Consider the following 27483-nt stretch of genomic DNA (forward strand, 5'->3'; position numbering starts at 1 on the left):
AAAATATTCACCATTCTAAACCAGGAATATTTCAGTAGTTCATTTGTAGAAATGGTTGCGAAATGCTCTTTAACATTTACTTTTAGTAGCACCTTCTTCTCAAACTTTCTGATGTTTTTGATTTTTTTTCCAGCCGTCAATTTTCAAAACGAACTAAACCTTTAAGGAACGGTAAAATGACTTACTTTTACCACCTGGTATAACATGGATTTGCACTTGGCTTCTCTTTGCAGCACACTGCCCCAACCTTTGTGAGATTATAAGCCCGCAGCTCATTTGATCCATGGACACAAGCTGGCATTGACCCATACATTTGAAAAGAGGCGTCTACTGATGGACTGGAAATGTATTTGCACTGACACTTGTGTTTGATCCTGTTTCAACGTGTCCCTGATCACACTTGAAAGTGGACGGAGCAAACAAATTAATGTTCACGATGATCATGTCCCGTCTGCATAAACACTTGCAACACTGTCTGATTTGCAATCCAGTCGCATAAAAAGCATTTTAACACAATGTGTAACCTGGGTGTCGGTCTTCGTGTGCTTGTAGTGGAGTAAAATACATACTATTTGGTGTTTCTGTGTCACTGATGGCAGAAACTGTTTTCAAGGCGGACTTCAGAGGAAGTTGAACATTGGAAGCCACCGGGCTGAAGGAGGAAGACTCCTCTGTGGAGATCTACATGGAAAAGATATTAACAGAGAAAGCCAGACACAAGCACATGCAGATGCACAAAGAGAGAGAGAGAGAAGACAAATACGAGCACATGCACATAAACAAACGGGACAGCACAGGTGAGGGCACAGACAACAGAAACACAGAAAACACGTGTTAATGGGGAAAGTACAAAAAAAAAAAGTGAATTTTATACAGGTTTCAAACACTTACCAAAAAGAGCAGTCCAAAATCTCCATCTGTGCCCTTACCTACTACTACATGCTTCACACATGCTGTGCCTGATCCACTTTCATCCTACTGCTATAACCCCAACCCAAGTCAGACGTTTCCCCGGCCCATCCCTGGCGCCCCCGGACGCCTCACACCTGTTGCGTGCTCACCAGGAAGCGAACCCCTTGGCGAGCGCTTGTGTTGGTCGAGGCGTTGAATTGGGCGTGGGCACAGGGTGAGCTTGGGGTGCTGTCCGTGGTCAGGCTGGGGGGGTGATCGTTGGTGCCGTTGTCCTGGGCCAGCTGACGGAGGTACTCGAGCCTCCGCTGGCGGCCCAGCTGGAGGGAGAGCAGAGACTGGAGCTGCAGGCGCTCGATGGAGCCCAGCAGGATCATGGAGTCTGAATCAAGAGGAGCAAAACCAATGAAAGATGCAGAACTTGTGCAAGTTGGTTACATTTTTAACCAATTGAAAATTTGGGGATTTGCTTCATATTCTTAATATATATGCTTGTATCTTTTTGAAGTTTTAGGATATGACAGATTTAAAGTTTTAAACCTGCATCTAAAGCCGTGGTTAGTAACGGAAAGTCAGAGACCTATTAGTTAAGCGGTTCCAAGATCACAGAGGCTTTGAATTACCGTATTTTCTGGACAAGAGAGCGCACCTGGATTTAGGAGTTACTTAAGAGTTTATATTATTTTTGTACTATATTTTGCTAGGAGTCTTATTCTTTTTGCCACTTCTATATTTAGTTAAGTTAAGGTTAGTTAAGAGTTTATATTATACTTTGTACCTTTTGTACCTTTTCTGTAACTTATCTTTGTTGTCCTCTGTGTGCTGCTCCTCTTTTATTAAGCTGCTGGAACTTAAATTTCCCCAACGGAGTCATCCCAAGGGATAAATAAAGCTGAGTCTAATGTCTAAAGTCCAAAGTCTAATAGGCTGCACCCACAAAATTAAAAAAAAAAAAAGAAAAAAAAAAAGAGTACATATAAAGGCCGCACTTGACTATAAGCCGCAGGTGTCCATGTTGTAAATGCGGGAACACAGGGATTGCTCACATTTTCATCAATTCCTGCAAATCTGTCTTTCATAGTGCTGGAAATTCCAGCACACAGCGCAGTGTGTGTTTGTGTGTGTTTGTGTGTGCGTGTGTGTGTGCTTGCGCATATTCCGCCTGCTGTAGAGAAACCCGTAGAGAGAGAGAGAGCGAGAGAAATACACAGTCACAGGTCATTTTATAAGCCGCAGCGTTCAAAGCCTGTAAAAAAAGTAGCGGCTTATAGTCTGGAAATTACGGTAGTCAAAATTTGATCGCCAGATGTCAAAGAAAACTAAGTAAGACCCATTTTAGAATCTGGAGCAGAGCTGCTGAACAGCACTGAGCTTGTATTTTCATAGCTCCTACTTCTGTACGTTAGTGAGAGAGGTTGTGTCAATGAGCATTTGATGTCACTGTAATGTTTTTGGACATTAAATTCCTCAGTATTGCATAGTTCAGTTATCGCTTTTGAAGAATTCTGGTTCAGTTTGTTTCAATAATTTTATAGGCTTGATTATTTACCAAGTTAACTTGGTGAAAGCTGCGTAACTGAAAATATCATCCTCCATATGAGCTGAAGTTCGATATCTTCTCATCAAACCACATTGGATCTGTGAAATCTAAATATTAGACTGTCGTGTTGCAGTGTTTAGCCAACTTGATTATTATGAGGTCCGCAAAAACCTTATCTTTGCCGACTGGGGGTCAAATTGTGAGTGAGTAGTTCTACTACAAGGACATTTCAAAATGATGTCTACAAGTTTCATGAAAATTGAATTTCTCATACCACAAAATGTTTTATCATAAAATGAGGTTTAAATGTTGGGTTATTTTCTCTGTAAACGCGCTTTGAGTTGTATTTTCCGCTATAGAAATAAAGTTGAATTGAACTGGTTAAAAGGACTTTCCTGCTCTCTTAACCTGTTTTAATAATTCCATATTATTTTGCAAGGTGTCTGGATTGGGGCCACATTTGGCCAGGTGCATTAAAAAAAAAAAAAGAAATAAATGATTTTAAAGGTATGCTCCAGTAGATAAACAATACAAAAAAAATATTTACATTCTGGACATCCAAAAGCTTAATCGCTGAATCAATAATGAATGTTCCAAACGACAAAATAAATAAATAAAAATGCAGTAACAATGACAACCAGCATGTGATCCAGTTCAAAATTTAGATGCAGGGTGAAAATGTAGATCGATGACAGTCGGGGCAGTGTACGTTTATTTTCTGACCTAAAGGGACAATCCTCCTTCACAACGAGTCAACTGATTGATTGACTGTCCAGGTTTTCCTCAAGGGCACGTGAATCTGTGCACAATCAAATGTCTGGCGACCGGCCGAGATAACGTGCCAACATCCAATAAACCGACGGCCAGTTTTGGACTCTTTGCTAATCTGTGACATCTTGTCCTTTAATTACAAATTCAATTTCAAGGTGGCGTTTTATTGTCTCCAGTCCAGGGGATGTCCTTGTAATGGTCGCGCATCATTAATATCGTCTCCCATCTCCTGTCTGGTGTGGTAGGAGTCTGGCCCTTTCAGTACTTTGACTCATTTTTAAAAGAATAATCACACTTCTGTTATTAAAGCTCAATTTCAGCATGGAATAAACATTCAAAACGATGGAAAGAAGTTTATATTTCACATGCTGCATTTTCCATTCATTTTGATTTCTTATTAAACAGAAAAAGTACAGAGTGACTATCAATAGCTTTTAGTAATCAGATTATTCAGTCATGTAAACACTGAAATTACAATCCGTTTAGAGGCGGTGTAAGCCTATTTCTGATCCGGGAGTTCATGCAAACGGCACGTTGGGATTGCGTCCCAGGTGTGGAGGCACATCTGCTATGTAATCCACTATGTGACAATTTGCGCACAGTGCAAAAACTGGCAGTGGCAAAGTGACTGCTCCAAGAAAGAGAGAGAGGAATGCTGACACATCCAGTGAAAAATGAACTTTTCTTTTCCTGATCAGACTCTGAACAAGGAGAATGTCTCTCTGGTGCTGCAATTTCTATAGAAACACAAGAAGCTTGTGTTAAAAGCGGGATGTGGGCTCAAGCTGCTGCTCACTCACCCCTCACACATGACAGTGCAAAGCATCATGGGATTGATTCACTTAATTGGAAGACTTTGGTCATAAACCTGGGCATCCATCTGATCACGAACGCTCCTCGGTTTAGTGTGTAAGTCCTTGGTTGTTGCTCATCAATTTAAAATGCTTAACCTAAAGTTTCATTTAAAGCTTTTCATACATAAACGGGTCGTCCACCCTTACCTCTTGATTCAACCAGGGCCAGTGTCCGGAGCTGCCCCGTCAGCAGCATCTCCTGCAACTCCCGGTAGGAAGAGGTCAGAGTGATGAAGCGCACGTCCCTGACCATGATGTCCTCCACTCGGAAATTATACTTCCTGAAACATGGAGTGAAAGACTGAGGTGAAAGACTGAGCAGGGAGAGGGACATGAGATGGGTCAAAGATGAAAAACAAAACAAAAAGAAGAAAACAGAATCAACGTCTCACTCGTGATGTCCCATCCCGAGCTCAGGCAGATAAGGAAGCTTCTTGATGCGAATAATAGAGTCGTAGAGCGACGGCTGCAGCGCCTGGGCCACGGCGTTGGCCAGAATCACCGCGATCATCACAGGCAAGATGTGGGAGATCTGACCGGTCAGCTCGAACACGATGACCGCTGTGGATACAGTGTGGGTGACTGCTCCAGACAGCGCTGCAGCACCTGGTTAAAAAAAACAAAAAAACAGAAAAGAAAATCTGTGTTTCTAAACGAATCTCTTCAAAGCAATCGACATACAGCAGCAACTGTAAAGGAAGATTCTGTGTCATTCATCAGAAAACTGTTTTCTGCAGCATGGCTAATCGTGAACGCACAGCATGTGCAGGATGTTTGTTCTCATTCGGAACATTTGTCGTTCCAGTGAGTCATGACCGCGCCAATTTTGCATTGAACGATTTTCTATTTTGTTGTGGTTCGAAATATAAAGTTCAACTTAGAAGGAATCGATTCTCATCAGCCGCTTTCTATAAACAGCTACAAAGAGAAACACATGGCCCCGACGTTACAGCTGCAGCCATTTTAACCATACAGCTTTTAAATGAGCACCAATCAGGTAAAATCTTTCTTCGGTTTACGCTCTGTTACATATGTGTTTTTCACTAGGTTTTAATTTTTTGGGGTTTCTATTGTTATTTTGCTTTCAGTCCACATATGAAAAGTAATAACATATTTTCATTTCTCATTCTCATAAAACTTCAAAAACACATTTAGCTGATCTAACGAGGAAGACTTTTGACATTTGAAGCATCCAAAGCGCTTGAGATGCAGCGATTTAAAACCTTTTTTCCCCCGCATGAATCTTTTTATTAACATTTTTCAATAAAGATGACATTTTAAATGAAAATCTGATTAATATTATAGGTAGAAAATTAATAAATAACAACAAAAAACATAAAACAAAGGCTATCATTCACAGTATTTAAATCTTTTTTTTTAATTCTCAGTAGTTGTACATTTGTTGTACTAATAAGAGTTCTATGAAAGGCTGCCAAATCAAATTAAAAATGTCCAATTTCCCATGTAATATAAATATTATTTTCCAGTTGCAAGTGTCTCATAATATCTTGTACATTTTAAAAGCTTTTAACAATAAACGTCTGAGCACCTGTAGTTCAGTATAACAGAGTTGAAATAAGACCCAGAAAAGTAGACAAACCCATTTTTTAAAGACCCATTTCCAGAGCAAACCCTCATCTTAATGATACAGTAGCTTATATTGGAATATCTTAGTGGGATACTTTCGCTGCCTTGACGTTTTTTCCTTTGAAAATTGGGACAAAAGAGGCACATTTCTGGATTTCTGGTGCAGATTTACAAAGAAACCCTGAAAATATGACTCATTTCCCACCTTTTCAGCTCAAAGTGAATGAACGAATAAAAGCCTAACACCCTGACTGTAAATTCTCAAAGTTGCTCAACATGAGCATTTCCACCTGACTTCATTCCTATTATTAATATTCTGCTTGTTCTCAAAAGATCAAAACATTGTATTAATTCAATTGCTCATTCCAAGCCAAACACGTCTTTCTGATTTGAGAAAACTCACCAACGACAGCATAACCCCCAGGAACTATGGGATAGACAGTGCCATCAGCGTGTATGCCATCAGGAAACATGGTCGCCATGACCTCCCCGACAAGTCTGCCGAATGCTGCACCTGTCAATCACACACGCACACGCACACGCACACGCACACACACACACACACACACACACACACACACACACACACACACACACACACACACACACACACACACACACACACACACACACACACACACACACACACACACACACACACACAAGCTTTTTTAAGAGTTCACTGCCGCTGCATAAGTAAGTAGAAAAAACAAACCCTGCTGATTTCACTCACCAATAAGAAAAACAGGCATGAACGCCCCGCATGGCACGGGCATGGTTGTGGCCACAGCCGACATCCAGAACTGAAACGGAGAAGACACGGGATTGGAGAAGCGGTTTTTAAAAAGTCCCCATATTTCCCAATTTGTCTGGACAGTCAATTGTGCATATTTAGATTAAGATGCATTGCACAATAACATCAGGGAGGCGTCTGATCAATCCAAGATTCAATCGCCAAAGACACAACCGGAGCGACAAGAGCAGCAAGGTGCCCTCCGGCAGATAGAAAAATCCTCACATAAACAAGCTCCACAGAACCACTGCGGGATTACATGATGAGAGGGATAACACTGGAAAAGAGCAAATCCACAGAGAGTGCAGTGAGAGCCGTGCACAGAGGAGGGCAAAAAACCCCTCATATTTCTTTAATCTGTGTTCCTCGAGTTAGTTAACAGACAAAAACTCTCCAATCATCCAGATTTTCTAACAGATTTATCCAAATTAAAATCTTGGGCGACAGGATTTATGTCCACACTTGGAATTGTACACCTTGTGTCCAGGACTCACCTTCATGATGATGAAGAGGATGAGTGTGATGAAGACGTTGACCTGGGGGTGTTTCCAGGCGTGGTGGTGGCTGATGTAGTCGAACTCCTCCGCCACGCCCTGGCGCCACCACGTGCGGTTGTCGAAAAGCGCCACCAGGGATTCGTGCTGCGTCAGCTGGCAGGTCAAACACAAGAGAACGTCACGTGGACGTGAATCGGCGTCCATTACGGACTCCGAATAACTTCAATGGCTCGTTTATTAAAAACTCTGATGGTTTCACAAAGTCGGGACAAAAGCTGTGGCGGAAGCCTAAATCATCAAACATTTCCAAACAAAGTATTTGGCATTTTGTAAGCTTGGTGTTGACAGAGACGTTTCTCCCACAGTTATTTGTCATATTGATGTAAACCTACTCAAATTAATCCTGAGACTTGGCACTGGAATGTGGTATTGATTCATTTATTTTAAATCGAATGTGCTGAAGCGAAAAGAACAAACGGTGCAGCTGCTCAACACAGAATCCGGCCTGCACGTCGACGGGGGAACGAACAAGCTGACCGGCTTTTATTTTTTTTCTCTCTCTCTCTCTCTCCCCCAAATCAAAATTCAAACACGTGTCGGTAGTTTGATATTAATTTGATGTTTTCATTGAGTTGATTTCGTCTTTATCTATAGTATTTATGCAGCGCTGCCTTGGCAGCAGCACTATAGTTATAACTGGGAGAGATTCTAATGGAAGAGCATTAGAGGGACAGTTTTGAGGGAAAGTGTGAGAAATGAGTCGGTTTGATGATGTAATTAGGAGTGATGTGGGGAAAAGAGGAGGAGAGAGGAAGTTCATGGATGGAGTGAAGAAGGACATGGAGGTGATTGGAGAGAGAAAATAGGATACAGGAGAGAGGAGAGTAAGAGAAGCCGCCTCGTATCTTATAGGCATGGATTCATTCTTTGCACCACATTCCCACTATAAATAAGAACAGAATAGAAAGCAGGTAGTTGTTTTATGACTTCATATATTATGCAGCGTGCTGCCACTAGCCGAGCTCCAGCCTCGGATTGTGGCTGCTCAGCAGGAATCACTGCGGCTCGATGGATGAGGAGATAATTCAACTATTTAACCGACTGCTGCGGAGGCTGATTGAAACACACTGTAACTGTGATTGTGGCAAAAGATGCCGCTTTGCTCTGACTGCCGTGATTCATGAGTTTAATGACGGGTGGGTGTAACACCGACGACATGCAGCGGTTTTGGCGACAGCTGAAAACTGCAGGGGAGCCACGGGTACAGCCGGACGGCGCCGGTGATGCATCGATCATGTCGGATAGAAGCACGGCAGAGTCAACTCCTCCGGGGCGCGACGCGTTTCAGCACAAGTCGACTGGCGCACGGTCCCACGCGCCGCAAATTCAATCACAAACGCAGAAAATCCGAGGAGCCAGCAACCGCATCCAGCAAGTCACAGCCAAACGCAGCAAGCTGCAGCTCTGCTCAGGCAGAGTTCAGCCCATAAAGGTGTCGCGTAACACTCATCATTGTGTCCTCTCTTCCAACAGAACCTGGAGAGAGTCTGTCTAACAATCCAAGTACATTAGAAATGGACCAGACGGCTACATCACAGTTTCTCTTGGAACAGGAGGGGGAACTAAACTGATTTTGAGGAACACGAACGTCGTTAGGATAAAAAAATAAGACTTGCAGTTTTCAGTCATGTAAGACACTTTGGGAAATATAAGGACTGACACATTCTTATAGCATTGTGATGCTCAAAGCAATGCAGTAAATAACACGCGGTGAAGGAGCTAAGTACTAAATTGAATTTAGTGGCTCAGTTATTAAAGTTTCCGTACGCTTGTCGGACATTAATTTTGTTGTAGATGAAAACAGATGGACTATTGCAGTACGCCGAGCCGACTGTATGCAACAATCAATAAACATAAAAACGGCCAGTAACATAATACTTTATGCCATTCTGAATGTAATAAAGCCAAAACTATGATAAAATAGTCAAATATATATATATTTTTTACACCAGAGTGTTGCACAGAATGCTTCCTCAATAAATCAATGTGACGGCGATCCCCTTCACCAGACCGGTTTTAGAAAAGCAAACCCTGCAACAAAGGTATTCAAATCCAAGAAATGCAGCCACATTTATCCATTATTAGATTAGAATTTTTTTTTAATGCTACTTCAATCAATTTATTACATTATTGGAAAACTATTATTACGAGAACGGATCAAATGTCCTATGTGGCAACTCAGCACCCCCCCCCCCCCCCCCACGGTTACCTGTAAACTTCCAGGAGACAGTAATGTGGACGTAATGAGCACAAAGCTTCTTTCTTATCTGTATCGCATTCAGCATTGAACATAAATGAGCCTTTAGCCAGAAGTATTCTTATGACGCTCATTATTTTTAACTCCAGATTACTGGATTTGAAGGAAGTTCTTATTTTTTACAGTGTCCTCTTAAGCGTGTAATATTAGCATTGTCCACAATACCAAGGTTCCCTGAATAGTAAGGCATTGCCAGTCATCTGCATTTGTATTGCACACTGGAGCTCCAAAATAAAAGGCAGTTTGCAGTTTATCTCAGCTTTTCAGTTACCATTTTATTGTCATTAGGTCATGAATCGCATTTCCCTTTTCTTTTTTTTTTTTTAGAAATTTATGGAGTAGAACTAAATTCAGACAAACAGAATAAGAGAAACAGTCAGACTGCCCCAATAATGGAATAATGACTCCACTAAAATAGTTACATGCTGTGGATACCGTAAATAGAAAGTTGTTTTTTTTAAAGCTCTCCATCAGAAATAGTGGATAATATTTCAGCGCGCATCAGAGTGGCGGACCATCGGGCTGACAGCGAGATCCCTGGAGCCATTAATCTTTCAATACAACATCAACTCACTGCAGACACTTTCTCCAAACAAGTGCAACTTTTGCGAAGCTGACACTGCAGGCACTATTTTTCTGTCTTGCAGCAAGATTTTTGTTTTCTGTATCACTGTCTGAGAATTAGGGATGATCCACTGGAAAACAAATTCCTTCAACCAACTATCAGGCTGCGTTATTTATTTATTTATTTATTATTGTTTTGGGTATTTGCTCAAAATGAAACTATATGGATTGTTATGTGGGATGAATATGCAGTGACGGCTTCACCCGAAACACGAGCGCGCACATAAAAAAATGTTTGCTCTGCATCTCTGCCTGAAAACAGCTCAAACTACATTTCACTTTGTTCTGTCACTTATTAAAGTTTTCCTTTGGCAGTACAGCACAATGCACAACACAGCAGAACTTTTTTCTCCTCCTCCATGAACAGGAGCCTCAGGCCTGCTGCTTGGAATTATTTTACCCCAAAAAACGCAATGTTACACTTTGCTGTCGCAACGCTATTCATAAACAGAAAAGCCTATACGCTGTATTAAATAAGACTATTAAAATCACTAGGACTTTATTTAATTTTAATTTTAATAAGCTATCTCCACTTGACTGCTCGTGCGATCAAGGATGACCCACGACCTGACACCAGCCCCCTCTTCATATAAAATAACCATCAATCGTCTCACAACAATCACGTCCTGCTTTCATATTGTCACCGGAGTGTGAAAGTATTTTCTCACCTGTCCAGCCATGAACTGCCCGAGGCCCGGTGGGAACGTGAGCGTGGAGACCAGCAGGGTGACGAGGGCCGGATACACCAGGCGTCTGACAGGAAGAGACGGACTGTGGGGTCATTAATGGGTGTGCTTGTCATACTGTATGTGCATACTTTCCCTCAAGTGTGCACGGGCAGTCTATGAATAGCTTCATGTGATCTGTGTGTGAAAGTGACCCAATTTTACACAAGGGCTTTCGCCATAATTTACCAGAACTGCATTTTTATTTTAGCACAGAGCAAAAAAACAAACAAAACTAAAACAGTACAAAACTCTATTTTAAACGGCTCTAGAGGCTCATTAGCTGGAGGTTGGTCATTGGAGCTCATCTAGATTCACAGAGTGGCTTTATCCACAGTTAAAGGAGGAGATTTATACTTAAACTATGGACTGTCGACTGAATGCACAGCACTTATACGGTGCGTTTTCACCTCCGAGTGTGCTGAATGCACTTCACAGTTTCAATCTCATTCATCCATTAGCACACCAACAGTGACAAAGCGGCCATGCACGGAGGTTTCCAGCTATCGGGAGCAAAATGAGGTCCAGCGTTTTGCCCAAGGACACTTATACATGCAGCAGCAGAGGCTGACCTGTTGACCCCGTGATGTAAGAACAACCTGCTCAGCCACCTGAGCCACGTTCACAGACCAGAACTCGGGGTGAAGTCAAGTGGTTACTGCGATTACATTTACATTCACTGTCATGTTTTGTGCAACAATCCAGGGCTATAGGTACTAATTAAAGAATTAACCTGCCGCTTGTGTTTCATTTCTCTAATTATCCGAGCGACCTGAGCTCGTCTTTCTCCTTGTTAACGCTTAACTGGCAAAGAAGTCTACGGTCTGCTAAGAGAGAAGATGTACACAATGTTTTCCGATTTCTCGAGCAAAAAGGTGGTGAAATGTGGCGGCGATGCTGCTCCATTCCTGTGTTTAGTGCCCTTTCAGCTGGTTTTCAGTAGCCTGTACTAAACTAATGAGCATCTTGTACATGTTATGTTGATTTATTTTGGGCACATACTGTATGTCAGATTTAAAGTTATATTACTGAGAGTGAAATACAGGATAAATTCTAAGACATGGAGCGCTGTGAAGTAAAGAAGGACTTAAAGGAATCCAGTCCTATGTAATGCATCACTTTTTATAAAGGATGCTTGTTCAGCTTAAATTACAAATGAACAAATGCAGTAGGAAAGCAAGAGCTGGAGATCATAAAAGTATACAAACAACCATATGCTTGGCTCATTTGCAAGAAAATCAACATGTAAAAAAATGAAATGTTGTGGTGGGACAATAATGTGAGTTTTTTTTTTTTTTTGTGTGACTGGATTTTGTTTCACAGCATTTGCTGTCCTTTGTTTTCCGTTTGGCTCAGGCAACATGAAATTAAATGTTTCGCAAGCTGGTTACCTGTTTTTTTTTCTTCTTCATCATTACACAGATGAGAAAGTGATTTTCTTCTTTACTGGTTTATCAAAGTCAAAGTTGGACTGGCCGTATACAGGGACAGACGGTAATGGATACGCTTGCATTCGCACAATGAATGTGTTTTTAGACTGTCTGAGTACCCAGAGAAGTACTACACACAGGCAAACTGTACTGTACTCCACTACACCGCTTTCCCTCTAGTAACTTGTAAAGAAGGCTGTGTGTGTGTGTGTGTGTGTGGTCGTGTGCATGCGTATGTCTGTGCGTGTTTATTTTTATTTTTATAGTTATGTGAAGCACTTTGTGCCACAACCTTTTGTATGAAAAGTGCTCTATAAACAAAGTTTGATTCAATTTGATTCATCCTGTAGCAGTAGCAATACTATTTTATTACTGAAATACAAGCAATGAAGCAAAGTAAAGAGCATTTCTGAAAACTGTTTTTAGGGTCAACATTTTATTTTATTTTTTATTTTTTTTTAAAAAGCACCGTGAATGACAACAAATAACAACTATGCCGAGACTGAGATCAGATACTCACTTCCTCAGCAGGTACTTGTTAATAGTCTTCTGCTTCCTCATGCACTCCACAATCAGCCGGTTCAGGTAGACAAACAGAGCGCCGCCAAACCCGCAGGCAATCCTACAAACAAACACAGCCAAGGTCTGTTTGTTCTGTTGAGGGTGAAACAGAAAACCATCCCGGGCCAAAACAAAACCAGCAGCCCCGGAAAAAAACATTTGCCAACACAGAAATACAGTGGCAGGTTTTTAAGTGTTTTCTTTCTTTTTTTTCCCCCGTGTTGCTTTGGCTGGTTAAGTCAGTCACTTTTGAAAAATCTCTTTGATGGCAATCCAACCCGTGTCATCGTATTGTTTCTCTCCGTTCAAACATTTTTGGCATCAAACAGATCAAATCTGGCACGTGCCGCGGTGGATGCAGCCCCTGCTTGTAATCAGCAGGGTAAGAAGTTAATTTCATGGCCACTTCGGCAAATGCAAATCGAGCTCCGGGCTCCCGGTAGGAATGCGAAAGTGTCTGGGAGGAGACCTCAGAGAGGAGCTGAATAAAGAGCTCACATCTCAGCAACTCAGGCGCTGAAGTGCTGTGGGATCAGGGCTCCCTTTTAATGCGGCGTCGGTACAGAGAGGCACACTCACCCGAGGACGGCAAACGCCGGCAGCTCCTGAAGGTCAAACGGGAAGTCCAGGCGGAAACGGGTCTTAAAGAGAGCAGTGATGGTTTCTGAGGAGAAGAGGATTCTAATAAGTAAGCCACGGCAGCAAACACAATCTAAACGTTCGCACGGGAACGTCATTGTTAAGATATCTAAAAAGAGATATTGCTTGTATCGGGTATTCGTCTCTTTGGATAAAAGGGTCTGTGAAACAGTAATAATTGGACGTAAAGTATGGATGGATTCATTTCTGCAGAACATATTGAACATAACACTGCTGGTTAGGGTCATTTCAGGAAAGGAAAATCAAAAGGAGAGCGTCTATTGCATTTCAGTTTGCTTCACAAGAACAAAGCGAAATGCCAAGAATGAAGCTGAAATGGTAATAATAACCGGTCTTTACATTCAATATGCAAAAAAATATGTAACTTAATATGTAATCATGACATTGTGCTTTTACTACTTAACTATAAGGCCCATTAGTACAGTGATGGTAAACAACATCATTTTAAAGGTTTGTAGCTCAAATTTAATAAGAAATACTAACTATAACTAATTCTAGAGGTGAAAGGAAGTACAAATACATACTTTATAGAATTAAAGCTGTACTCTTTAACCCTTTTGAAATCATTATAGGAATGTAAACCAGCCCTTGTTCTTTGTATTGTTGCACGACTTAAAGCAGTTTGAAACAAATCAGAATTGTTTATAGGCTCTGTTCAGTAAAAGTATTGTACATGCTGGACTTTAGGTTTGTATTTGTAGTATTCACTCCATATTAACTGCACTTTCTACCTTGTATATTTGCTTAATTCTATGTCACTATTGAATATTGGAGAATGGGTAAAGTTTTACTTCTTCCACCCATTTTCAGGCATTTAACTAGATATAGGATGAATGTATGCATGTTTATAACTGTGTGTGTGTACACTCAAACATAGAGTATCTATTTACATAGCTTCTATATTTATATCTTTATATATTTATATTTCTAATAAGTCAATGAGTTTATATATCGAAATATATGTATGTATGTGTGTGTATATGTAATATACAAATATAGCTACGTATGTGATTGTACACATGTTTGTAATGTCCAACGCCTGAAGTTAATTAATAAAAAATAAAATAAAATAGTTTATGAGAGGATTTCTTTGCATAACTACATGGGCCTCTAACACCAAGACGACTATCACTCTACATCAGCGGCGTCAAATATATGTCATGCGGGTGAAATCCGCCCCAGTGTGTTTTTTAAATAAAAGTAACTGCTGGTAATGTTTGGTTTGCTGTGACGCCCTTTCAGTGAGATTAACAAACATATTACACCAAAGGCGGAAATCAAAGGGGAAAGAGACGTCTCGAACCTTTTTCAAGATATCGCTTGTGAATACCTTCAAATATTTGGAGACATTTTCATTTTATTGCACATTAAATATTGACATGAGACATTTGCTTTTGTACAACAAATTGCACTAGTCTGAGCTGGCCCTGGACATGTTGGAGACCTGAGCAGAATACGTTTCGGGGGACATAATCATCCATTAATAGACAATTAAAAACACACTAAACCAGACCAGGTATGCAATTATAAATGTTATGCATCAGCTATTAACACGATGAACCATAGTTCACTGCTAACTGAGTAAACTTAATGAAACACTTAAAGCCTTTGCATTGTATTTACCTTTTTTAACCTTTGAACTCTGCTTAGTGTTTCATTGTTTAAGCAACTAACTCAGTTTGACCACCGGACCGCTCCAAACCTGAAGTATTACATAACATATCTAATGGAAAGAAATATCCAACATCTAATAGAGAACAGGTAGAAATACAAGAAACTATTACAGTAGCAGGTTTATTTTCTAAATTGTAATTTTCAATAAGCCATGAAATATGTAAAACAGATTAAATTATGAATAGAATCATTAAATCCAAAATGTATGTTCTTAAATATTCTAACAAAGAAATAAATAGGACTTATCCAGATGTAAAAAAAAAGAAAATTAGGTAAAACTTGCAATAAGTAAAATGCTTCTTTAAAGAAATAATAAGAATCAATGACTATTTCTCCTTTGAAATCCAACCATCTATATGAACATGGTTATAAAATATCATGATTGATATGTCTTATCAGTCTTTTTTTCAGCCTGGTTATGTTCTCATTAGTTCAGGCCTCTTGAAGCATTTCAGTGGGGTAAATAGGACTCAGTTAATTGTATTGGACGCAGCATAAAGGGATGAAACCTCTTCAAAGACAGATGACCAAGTCCATTGTTCTGAGAAAGAAACTTCTGGTTGTTTATAACGGGTGTGATCGTTCACTATTCCATCCTTGAAGTAAAATGAGTTTGACACCCCTCTGCTATAAAAGAAAATAACAAAACAAACTGACCATGGGATATATAGTCACAAAAGCACCGATGCACAAACAGATCTGGAAATAAATAAAGACTTTTTATCAGGCTCATTACCTTCCTCCTGGTTCCACACTGCCAGCACTCTGAAGATGAAGGCACTGAAGGTGGCAGCGAAGAAGCCCCTCCAGTAGTTTCTTACCGCGAAAAACGTTGAAGTGACCTCGATACTGAACAGCACCCCTGAAGACCACAAACACACACAGATACAGTAAAACATTCCTGCATGTCAAAAACATTCCAAAGCACTGCTTTCCAATCACAATGCAATGAAATACAACCTGAAATGCACTGAAACTGTATTTTCACTGTGAATTAATCACTGAAATGTCTTGATTTACCACTAAAATGATTAAAAACATATGCATTTAATAAAAGTTTGAGGTTTGGATATCAGAATTAAAGGGGTCATATTATGCAAAAGTCACTTTCTCATGGTTTTCTAAGAGTAATATATGTCCCCATACCTGGAATGACGCCCCAGAAGTGAACAAAGTCTGTCCTCTCTCTCCCTGGCTTGTTTAAATTTTTAAAAAGTGTGTTGCTCCAAAGAGCCAATCAGAAATCAACCCCTATATAGCGTCATCGGGGGTTTAGCCAGTCCCAATCAAGGTAGGCCCTCCCTTTGACCCTCCCACAATTAAGCAGCTCTGCTCTGGCACATGGCACCACGAGAGGAAGCACTTCCTCCTCTTCCCTAGAGGGGCATGAGTGGGTGGAGCCAGTCCAGCTCACACAGACACAGCAGATTCTTAATGCAGCTCCTGTGATCCAATATTCAAATGGATGATAATCGAAGAAAAGCTGAATTTGGGCGAATAAACTTTGAAAATAAAACGTTTGGACCAATGAGACCCATGTGAAAGAGCTGAAAGGCTGGATAATATGACCCCTTTAAAACACCTTTTTAAAGACCCGAGTTTGAATGCTGTCATCGTTTTATTCACTCAGGATCACACACGAGGTTGTCGTGCTGTCCTAAATATTAACGCAACTATGACAAACGAAGTCAAAGCCACGCCGATATTCAGTACAAATATACACCTTTGAATGAGAACGAAGCTTTTGCACAACAGTTATTCTCACTTATTGGTTATTTCACTGTGATTTTATCCATTCAATCATTTGTTTTGTGTGTCCACCGCGAATGACAAAATTACTACTGCTGAACACTAGAATTCTTTTTTTCTGAATACAATTTATATAATCTGTCACACTGCGGATTTGTACACATTACAGTAATATTCCACTCTTGTGATGAATGGACGGCAATTCATACATTTCCTTTTCATGTAGAACCAAACTGAAATATTCATGCAGTTTTTGTTATTAATGGCTTGTTTGTACACACACAGTGAAGTAACCCACTGCTGTTGTCTGAAAATATCAGCAGCGATTAAACGTCTCTTGCACAATCACAATAAAAAGCACAATTTGTTTAATTAGAAGCAACTGTAATATAATTAATGTTTCATTTTAGTCCAATCTAATTATAAGAATAATGGTTATCTACTGTTATGTTTGCTATTTCAACATTATTTTACTTAATTACATTTCCTATTATAAAATCTACTAATGTTTGTGTGATTTATTTTGGTAGTTTTTGTTCAGTTGCATTTTGATTGCTTGGAGAAGCATAATTAGGCTTTTTGTTTGAATCACGAAAGGATATTTCCTTGAAACATAACATCTTTATTTAATTTATTTTTTAAATTTCAAACATGAACAAAATCAAATAATCATTTCGCACCAATCAACCAAAAGATAACTTGTCAAACAAACAGTGAATAAACAACAGCAGAACAATAAAATCTGGTTGCATGTCTGAAAAGGAGTGGGAAGAAACATAACTTATCAAATCCAACCCCTTCTCAATAAATACTATTTTTTTAGCTTGCAATCAAGAATAGATTCATCTAAACATCTTGGCACTATTATATTTAGACTAGCTGTTGAAAAGATATAAAAAAAAATGCATATATTTTGTTAAAACTAATAATGTGGTTATATATAATTTATACAATATATGGAAGAACATTATTCAGCTAATTTCCCCGGGTGTCCTAACCGAGTACTTTGTGAACGCTGGTTTCTAAAGGTGCAACATAAATAATGTTAAATATTTGTCATTTCTTTTTGGAAAAGTTTAGCTACTCTCGGGGCGTGAAGCCAGTTGGGAGGCTGTAAAGCTGCTGTCCTTCTCTCAAACCTGTGGTCTCCACTGAGCTCCTGCGCACTGCAGGAAAGTTCATTAACTTTGCACTAACTCATCCTTTTTTACAGAAAACACGCCACTGCGAGCAACATCCCCAAAACACAAATATGGATCATGTTGTGGCTGTACAGCCATCGTGCGGTTCATACTGGACGTATGTCAGCGTGACTTAGTTCAGTTGCTCTAAACCAATGCGACAAAATGTCAATCATATTCCAGAGAGGCACTCCTCCCGCCTCGTGTCGTGTCGCCGCAAGCTTTTTTCTTCAAACGTTGCACACCAGAAAAGTCGTTTAGAAAAATTTCTGTCTTGAGGTCCCGTCTCTCGCTCATTTTCTGGTTCTGATTGTTTTCATGGTTACATGATGAAAAAGGCCGATAAGGACGGTGTTTTTCGACTGAAAGCTTTGAAAAAGAGGGGAATCTCCATCACACTGGTAATTTACAGTGTTTCACACACCGCAGGCCAATAAAATACACCAGAAGGAACCGATAGAATATCAATTAAGATAAAGGAAAATGAAATGTAAATCTATTAAAATCTTAGGCAAGAGGGAAATCTGACCCAATAAAAGCATTAAAATGAAGTACGAGAAGTCCTTGAATTCCTCAGATAGGGGATATAGGAATGTTTGAGTTCTATAAGTGAGCGAGTCGAAGGCAGATCAGCAGACCAAACATGACTCATCACTAAATGAGCGTCTCCTCCATGCTCTGGAACGAATCTGTAAGTGGACAAAAGGTACTTTTTGACCTGGAGGACAGGCCAGACAGTCAAAATGAGTTGGGATTTATCATCCAGTTTCCACAAATATCAGCTGGGAAAAATGAACACAACGGTGCTTTGAGCCCCTTAAGGTTGGCGAACAGTCGCATTTAACCTTTGAATTCTTACAGAGAACTTTTTTTTCAACCATTTGAATTCCTGCTGTTGTCGTTTTCATTAACCCTTGCAGAGAAGAAGCGCTTGCTTCATGAGCACTAGATCGTCGACGTTAAACATCGCGTTCTCTTAATTTGTTCCTTAATCTCCATTAAGCCCTGTAAAGTCAAGCCACATTAATTTCCCCTAAACATTTTAGACAGAGGTGGAAGGACAAAGTCTGTACGGCTCAAGTACAGCTACATTAACCTTGCTTAAATTGTGCTCAAGTGAAAGTACTAGTTACTCTTTAAGGCATTTGATTAATTTTGATGATGGTCTTGCTCCCTTCCATGATTGCCACACCAGATCCTGATAGCAGATCACTTCCCCCACACTGGATGCTATTTTCTGACACATCCCTAAGTGGGATTCAAACCCTCACCTTCCAGTCACAAACACCGCTCTAAACTCTAAAGAAATTATATCTGGTATATATCAGCAGTGAAACAATAAAGAGTGTAAAGATTTGGATACAAATCCATTAAATGAATAACCTCACTGGTTTATTAATTCAAATTGTGTCAGCACTCAATTCAAATCTTAAGTTGCTCCTAAGTGGTGACGCATAACCCCCCCCCCCCCGAAAAAACTGGTATTCCAACCTGATTGTCAGGCTGTTTCAGAGAGTGAAAATTTGTGTGCTTTCTCAAACCAGAGAGTCAGACAGAAATACTGACCGAGGCTGGCGTCCCCTGCTGCTAGTGGGGGTAAATATCCTGCTCATCTAATTACTTCCGTAAAAATCTTTAATAATTAGATCCAGTTCAACCGGCGGCCGCGGCCGCGCTCTCTTACCTCCGATAGGGGCAGCAAAGCAGCAGCCAACACCCACGGCGCAGGCGGCCGACAGCATCTCCGTGTTCCTCAGCTCGTTCTGTTTGACAGGAGTCACGTATGTACACACACACGTACGAAAACACACAAAGCAGGGGTGCGCGCACACACACACAGGCGCACGCACGCACACGCACGCACGCACGCACGCACACACACACACGCACACACACACACACACACGCACGCAGGAGGAGTACATGCAATGCCACAAAGACGCAACAAAAAGAAACGCATCCGTCATGAAAGTCGCGGCCGCTTTACAGATGCAGCAGTTTGACTGTGAAACCACCGCATCTGTCCCAGGGTTGGATGAGATTACACATCTGAGCAAAGGTGCATGGGAGGCCAAAATGGGGGGAAAAACCCCCCCAAGATTGAGCGTTGGGATTATGGAATGAGTTGTTTGTGTTGAAGCAAAAAGGGGGACAACAGATCGATGCCTCGCTGCGACGGTCCACTGAACTGGTTCAAACACAGCGCAGACAAATGGAAAGACATCAATCTATCTCCAGCCTCTGAAATGGACAGCATGGATTATTAATGTTGATGGGATTTGAAATAAAGAAAGCTGTCCGACTTCATACCTTGTTTCCCTCAAAGGGTTCTTCCTTTAGCAGTAAAAAGAAAAAGAAAAGAAAAAAGAAGACAGAAATATGTGTGAGTGTGGAGGTTACCTTTTTCTCTTTTCATCCTCCTCCTGGAAAACATCCAGAACCACATCACACAAGCAGCGGACCAGCATCTGCAAACAGAGTCTTGTGTCCACAGCGGACTGAATTAACATTTTCCCAGACTGATTATGCTTCGTTGCCACGCAGATGACCCCGGGACTATTTGAGTCTTTCTCTAACACGTGTTACTTCCTCCACAGCACTGCGGTCTATCTTCCTCCTCACTGGTGGAGAAGCAACAGCACAGCATCCAGTGCAGAAATAGAGAGAAGCTCGGGGTGGGGGTGTGGGGGGGGGGGGTGTGGGGGGGGGGGGGGGGGGTGTGGGGGGGGGGGGGGGGTGGAGCGAGGTCTCACATGAGTGGAGGTGAGAGTCTGTCCTGGGAAATGGCAGAAAAGTCAAAGAAACGTCAAAGAACTCGTCAATATCCGTCTGTGCAGGAGCTATTTTTAGCCCCTTCACAATTAATGGCGACATAAACAAGATGGCACGGATGAGTGCGCTTTAATTACTTATATATATTTTTTTCACATAGCATTTCTCAATCTACTAGTATTCCTTGAAAGACATGAATTGTATCTGCACACAAAAACAGTTATTTCATAAGGTTTTTTAAAAAAATGACCAGGTTCAGTGCCTTCGGCCAGAGGCAGCTGGGATTGGCTCCAGCGGTGCAGAAGGTGGATGGAGGAACCAGGGTCGCTATTATTAGAGTTTTGAAAGAATTTCCCTCTGGAATTTAATAAAGACTTTTTATTCTATTCTATCATTTTTCATATTGAGCCACGGCAGATCACGGTTTTGCAAAGATATGAATGTTCAAAGCTGGAAAAATTAAGTCAGAACTGAGGGTTGCTTTTGTAATTTACATGCAGTATTACGAGACTTCAGAAAGGCTTTGAGATCCTGCCAACAGTAAAAGTTGAAATATTTCAAGATTAAAATTTCTGCAAAAGAGTTTCCTTAAAGACTAAAATATCCCAACGCCAGCCTGGAGACGTTCCTTCAGTGAGATGTTGCTTACGTTTGGAGAAACAGCAGCGTGTTGTTTTATAGTTATTGATCGACTTCAGCATAATTACAAACTCAAGAAAACCGATGCCAGAAGACCATTGAATCTAGACGAGCTTAAGAGATTTCCTGAAGAAGAATAAACGGATTCATCGGGAGACGTCAGAAAAATAAAACTATAAAAAAATAAAAATAAAATGACTGTCTGCTGTGATAGCAGAACAGACACCACATTAACTATCAGCTAATGGTGTGTGGACTTCATGTGCTTATCGCTACCGTGTTTTATTACACTGCTCTTTAATGTGACGCTTGTATCGATGTTAATCTATCACATTTATTTATTAAATCACATAAAGAGGGCGCATACTAACGTTATAGAAGATGGCTGACTCCCAGGTCAAATAAAGGTGAAATAAAATGTTTTAAAAAATATACTATTTTACCCTGCAAGTCTGAGAAATGGGCAAGTTGTTTTGTCCAAAGTGGAAAAGTGCCAGAAGTGACTTCTAAAAGAAGAAGCACCCAAATCTGAAAAAACAACGAAAAATACTTGCAATTGTTGCCTCATGTCCTAGAGGAGTTAAATGAGGTAATCAACACTCCGTATTCTCTTGTTTCACTCTCAGCAGTAAATACAGGAGTTTTATGTACACTCAGGAAAATTCCAGGCATGTATTTTAAGACTTTAAGGTCAGCACAGTGTCCCTGCCATCTGCCTCCTCCGTCTACTTGTACTTCCATAAACTGAACTGGTTCCAGTTGGCAGCGAGTTGCTCTTCAACGTGCAGACGGAGCGGTTTCACAGAGACGGACCAGCTCTCTCAGGTGTGGCTGGTTTGCACTCACGTGGACGCTGCCCAGAGCGACCGCCGTTTGAACTGAAGTTGCTCTCTGCAGGTTTGATCTTAACCAGGAAGACGCTGCAGTTATGACTCATGGGAGCAGCGTTTTGCTCACCTTTATTTATTTATTTTTTTAAATGTGGGATTTTTACACTTTTACAGTGTTTGAGTTCTTGCAGAGATGTTTTACTCATGGTAAAAGAAACAATTTAATGTTTTTGTTTCTCCTATATTTAAAAAAAAAAAAAATGCAGTTTTATGAGAGAGTTGGTTGAAGGCAGTAACAGATGTTGGGAATCCAGCACTTCTTTCATGCCACGTTTAGTACATGAACAGGCCTCATTACGATTGTTTTTGTATTTTTAGAGAATATATACCTGTATATTTTATTAGTGCATCACTAATCTCATTAGGATTACTGCTATTGATGATTATTTTAGCACCAAGGGTCTGATGAGTAATGCGATTTAATTCCTCTGTATTTCCTGTAAATATTAATGAATTGACAAGAATCACTGTGTTGTAGCGGTTCGGGCTCTCACCTCACAGTGAGAAAACCCCCGGTTCAGATCCCCGGACAGCAGCTTTCTGTTTGGGGTCTGCATGTGCTCCCTGTGCGTGTGTGTTGTTCCCCTCCAGTTACTCTGATTTCCTCCCACAGTCCAGACACATGAGGTTAATTGGAGAGTCTAAACTTGCCCCGAGGTGTGACTGTGAGTGTGTTTGGTCGACACCACGAGGGGTTTGGGGCTGCGTCTGCTCTGAGGTGGTGAAAGTTTGATTTGCACATGTTAAATAAAACCATAGCAGAATTTTATGAATCAAGAGCAGACTTGGGGGAAAACTACCCATTCGCTTTTGATTTGAAAGCCCTTGTGTTCGCATGTGCTCGCATTTGGATTCAGAGATAAGAAAGGGGATCTGCTGTCTTTTTCGAAGGCTATTTGTTTACTATTTATTGTGTAATTTAAGGCCACACACATAGAAATGTAGGCTTCAACCCTGGTACATCAGTCAAATTGTTTCTTGTCATTATTCAGACTTTCAAAAAACCTTTTGTTGGAGAATAAAATGCCTCTTTTGAGCAGAACTCTGACACAAACCTCATTATAACAGTGGGGAAAACAGCTAATTAGAAAAAATGAACTTTCCCAGCTAATTTCAAGGCGTGTTGCTTTATAAATGTCAACATGACACATTCGACTCCTTCATTAAAGATATTTAGCTGCTCTATTGGTCGACATGCCATATTGGCCCATAAGCAAATTTCTTTTTTCAAAATCACAAGTGCTCTCTGCTAATAATAAATACATTAATCTCCTCTTGATTCCCGTTGGAAATCTATAGAAACAAGACATATTGGCCGTTTTTCAATTTCCTCACTTAACAAATGGGAGCCTCAGACATGTGTGAACGATCTGGTGACTGCAACAACAGACTGGCTCCCGGTTTGGTTTACAGCTGTTTGTCACTGGCAGAGAAGTTTTGGCTTCATTTTCAATAGGCAGAATCCACTTACTCTGCTGGGCTGCTCATCCCACAAATGTGCACGGGGCACTATTTTTAAGGGGAATTAACGAGCTTTTGAATTTTCTAGAGACTTATTGTCAAGAAGCATAATCCACCAATGGTAAACTCCCTTTTTTCCTTCATGTCCAACCCAATTGAGATGCAACATTTTAAATGTGCCACCAGCAGCCGAGTTTTGCTTTAAAAGCAACACATACATGATTAAACTACTACCTCTCCATCTCAGTTTGAGAAAGTGTCTCTTTTTTTGTTGCCACACACAGATGGAGGGATAACGGTGACGTTTCTGCTCAGAGAAGTAAGGGGAAGGTTTTTGTGCTGCAGGCTGTCGGGACATCTGCATCTCCAGTTTGCAATATGTTTACCATTCTCACCATGTAAATGCCGCCGAATAGAGCTGCCATGAATTTGCTCAGGAGGGCGGCACACAGGCTGGCAACATGCACGAAGGGTCCCTGGAAGACGAGGAAGGAGAGAAATGTCAGTCAACAGGAAGCAACTTAAAGTCCATTTAAACACTGAGGGGAGCCTGTAAGTTTAGGGGCAAAAAAAAAAAGTCTTAAAGCAATTAAACCCTGCCCTGATTCACATCCAGACCACTTAATTAGTCCCGAGTAACTGCTGTTAGTGGTAAATCACAAATTTATCCTCACAGCTCTGACTTTAATGAGTCGAGAAGAAGCCAAGTTAATAAATCCCCCAGACAGGAAACTTCAAGAACTGTCAAGCAATCTGTCATTTGTCATCTGTAAAGCCAGAGGGGGGGGGGGCACTGTGAGAGGAAGAGATGAAGGAGACAAAAAGAAACCACACTCTACCTCCTTTCCCAGGGGCATCCCGCTGCCAAGAGCGCAGGTCAGACCAATGACCTTCGCCACAAAGGTCTTAAAAGTCAGATATTCCTTTAAGACCACTCCTCTGAGTATTGTCTTCATCTCGGGTATACCTGAGCCTGAGGAAAAAAAACAAAACAAAGGATGACGGAGTGTGGGGAGGAGGAGAGTTGAAAGAAAGCAATTACAGAGAAAGGGATGAGGAGAATAATTGAGGAGTGGAATATCCAATTGATATTCACATAGTTTTCTCTATGCACATCTCATTACAGGTGTGTTTCATGGGTTTCCTGCAGATGTGACCACTGAGAGACACACAGCACATGTCCTTGGAGGACCTTATGATCCACCGCAGAGCCAATTACAATACTCAAACACAGCGATATGCCGATGGATTAGTGAGACGTATGCATACGTTTGTGTATGAATTACGTGTGTGTATCTTACCCACAGCCTGAGGGGCCAGGATCTGAGTGAATCCTGCCGAGAACGTGATGAGCACTACAGGATAGGTGACCCAGGCAATGTACTGCAGAAGCATGTTACTGTCCAGTCCGCCATGCATCCACTTCTGTGCTGCACATACACACACACACACACACAAGTAACTTAATCTCAGTACTATTCAGGAGAAAGCTAAACACTCAGCAACCAATTCCCCCATTTACTTTTACTTCTATCTGTTGATATTCCTCGTACCCCCCCCCCCCCCCCCCCCATTTTTTTTTACACTTTTCCCAGATTCTAGAATTACTGCCTGCATTTTTCTCCAGTTTTATAAGTTTGTTGGCCTCTATGCCATTTATCGTTTACCTCTATCGCTGGGAAATCTAAAAAGGAAAGAGAGGTTACTTTGATCTGTAGAAATAAATACTTCAAACTTACCTAAGCTAGCCACAAATTAATTTTTGAGCATTTCTGCTTCTTGCCCACAATAAACCAGGCATTTTCACGCATGGGAAAATTATTTATTTTCTTTTTGGTGTAAATGTGTTGATGCTTGGAAAGAATATATATATAAAAACTTGCCTTAGAAGCCAGAGGTTTACGGAAATGAAATGCAGAGCAGCGTTTCATTAAAGTTAAGAAGCCCACTTTCTGCTGCCTTTTTGCCTCCTGACTCACTGAGCAGGCATCTGCAACCTTCGGCAGTTCAATCTAAAAAGTAATTTTTCCCTCAGAGGTTGTTTTATTTGAGCGCTTTTTATGGGCCCGGAGAAATAAATGAGCTTGTAATTTAATAGAAAAATGCAAAACAAAACAAAAAAAAAAAACGTGTTTCCATCCCTTTTTCTATTTATCTTGCGTCACCTCTGGTTCCTCTGAGTCCCCTTGGGCCTCCAGAGGTTCCTCATTACAGTGTCAATATAACCCAGACAACACATGCGGGACACACACACATTTGCTTTTGTGTGTTTATGCTATTTGGTCAAATTTGGTTTGTTTGTATGCGACTGTGTTTTTATCGCTGAAAGCATTGAAAATAAGCAACTGAGTGACGTTCCCATCATTACTTACACAAGGAAACATAAACCTAAAACATCAATCGAACAGAAACATTGAGAGCAGGAAGAGAATAGAACCAAACAGTCTAGAATAGAACATGACATTATAGAACTCATGTGTTTTTAGTCTTAGATGGCTTTATGTATATTCTAATCAAAACCCCTCCTGCCTGATATGGAAGGTGAATAGTTTCTGCAACATCTGAGAAAAACACCTTAAACAAAAACACACATTTTAGCCTCACACATCTGCAGAAACTCTAAACAAAGTAGAGTTTGTTGTACACAACTATATTATTCATGGATGCATATAATATTCCTTCAGATTGGGGGGCTGATTACCTTCCATTCCCAAGAGTGGCAGTTGGATTTCCCTATGTCTATATATGGGCATTTGTCCTTTAGAAGTATAAATGGTCATATATGGAAAATATATACATGTTTAATGTAATTATGGGAAAGGTAAATGTAATGCCGATGTACTGTTCTGAGTTGTAATCACTCCAAACGTTATTTTTTAATGCTATAAAACACCTTTACTAGCAGATTTCTACCCCTCAGGAAGTATATTGAATGAACTGTTAGAATGGGGCTTGATGCATTACAAACCTATTTATTAACGTCTTAAATATTAACCAAACCTATTTAGCTTCTGTTCGCCATCAATGTAACACAGCTGCAGTCCGCCAGTCATTTCACATGAATGTTTTACAATTATTCTACTTCATATGGTCTGGAAATCCCTCTAAGCAGTTAATTATGGAGCTCGACTTCTCAGGGATTAATGCTTAATGCGGTCTTAGAGCCAGCATAAAAAGCGGTCTTTCTGCCTGCTCTCCGTCTCTTTTCTACCTTCTTGGCAGTAGGCGATGGCGTAGTCCATGACCCAGCTGACCAGCGCCATGAGCAGCCCCAGCAGAATCAGGAAGATCCAGTCCTCCCCCACCCGCGAGATCAGGAACTTCTGGCAGCGAGACGCACATGCTGGGGGCAAACGGGGCAGAAAGAGGAGGAGGAAGAGTTGAAATCATCTGAAAGTAAGTCGTCTCCGAGGTGTAAAGTGGCTGCAGAGATACCTGTGGCTCAAAGAGGCAGAGTGGCTTACGATAAACGAGCATTTCAAGTGGGAATGAGTTGGATAACATCTCCAAAGAAGAGTGAAATAAGATTATATGTAGAGCACAATTCACACACAAGCATTTGCATTGACATAAAATAGATAAAGAAAATGAATAAGCAGAGAATCGTGTTAGATTGTGGGAGAACGAGCCCCCGTCTCTGCTCTTTGACATGCTTGGTCCAAGTAGTAATGTCACTGCCAGGAGAATTTCCTAGTAAAAAAAAAAAAAAAACCCAGGGAGACAGAATTCACAGGAATCACACTCAGTTTAAGGCAATTCTATTACATTATTCTTGCAAGAAGAGGCAACGTCCCAGTACAACCTTTGCATGATTGTCCAGGAGTTTGTCTAACTCTGAAGTAAGACAAG

The 27483-nt window shown here is 40.8% G+C and overlaps 1 protein-coding gene across 1 annotated transcript in view; it reads right to left on the reverse strand.

Annotated features, from left to right (window-relative positions):
• clcn2a (chloride channel, voltage-sensitive 2a) overlaps positions 1 to 27483 on the reverse strand; it is a gene marked incomplete at both ends in the record, with an annotated part of 62135 nt that overhangs the window by 6566 nt on the left and 28086 nt on the right. The window contains 17 exons of the mRNA XM_080464570.1: positions 570 to 681; positions 1047 to 1291; positions 4222 to 4355; positions 4467 to 4680; positions 6065 to 6175; positions 6395 to 6464; positions 6949 to 7104; positions 10561 to 10663; positions 12568 to 12669; positions 13188 to 13272; positions 15679 to 15804; positions 19557 to 19635; positions 20183 to 20206; positions 24030 to 24110; positions 24474 to 24607; positions 24936 to 25064; positions 26846 to 26977. Coding sequence (XP_080320696.1) covers positions 570 to 681; positions 1047 to 1291; positions 4222 to 4355; positions 4467 to 4680; positions 6065 to 6175; positions 6395 to 6464; positions 6949 to 7104; positions 10561 to 10663; positions 12568 to 12669; positions 13188 to 13272; positions 15679 to 15804; positions 19557 to 19635; positions 20183 to 20206; positions 24030 to 24110; positions 24474 to 24607; positions 24936 to 25064; positions 26846 to 26977 — 2037 coding nt within the window. The remainder of the gene's footprint in view (positions 1 to 569; positions 682 to 1046; positions 1292 to 4221; positions 4356 to 4466; positions 4681 to 6064; positions 6176 to 6394; positions 6465 to 6948; positions 7105 to 10560; positions 10664 to 12567; positions 12670 to 13187; positions 13273 to 15678; positions 15805 to 19556; positions 19636 to 20182; positions 20207 to 24029; positions 24111 to 24473; positions 24608 to 24935; positions 25065 to 26845; positions 26978 to 27483) is intronic.

The sequence above is a fragment of the Lipophrys pholis genome, assembly GCF_963383615.2.
Source record: "Lipophrys pholis genome assembly, chromosome: 1".
NCBI classification, from domain to species: Eukaryota; Metazoa; Chordata; class Actinopteri; order Blenniiformes; family Blenniidae; genus Lipophrys; species Lipophrys pholis.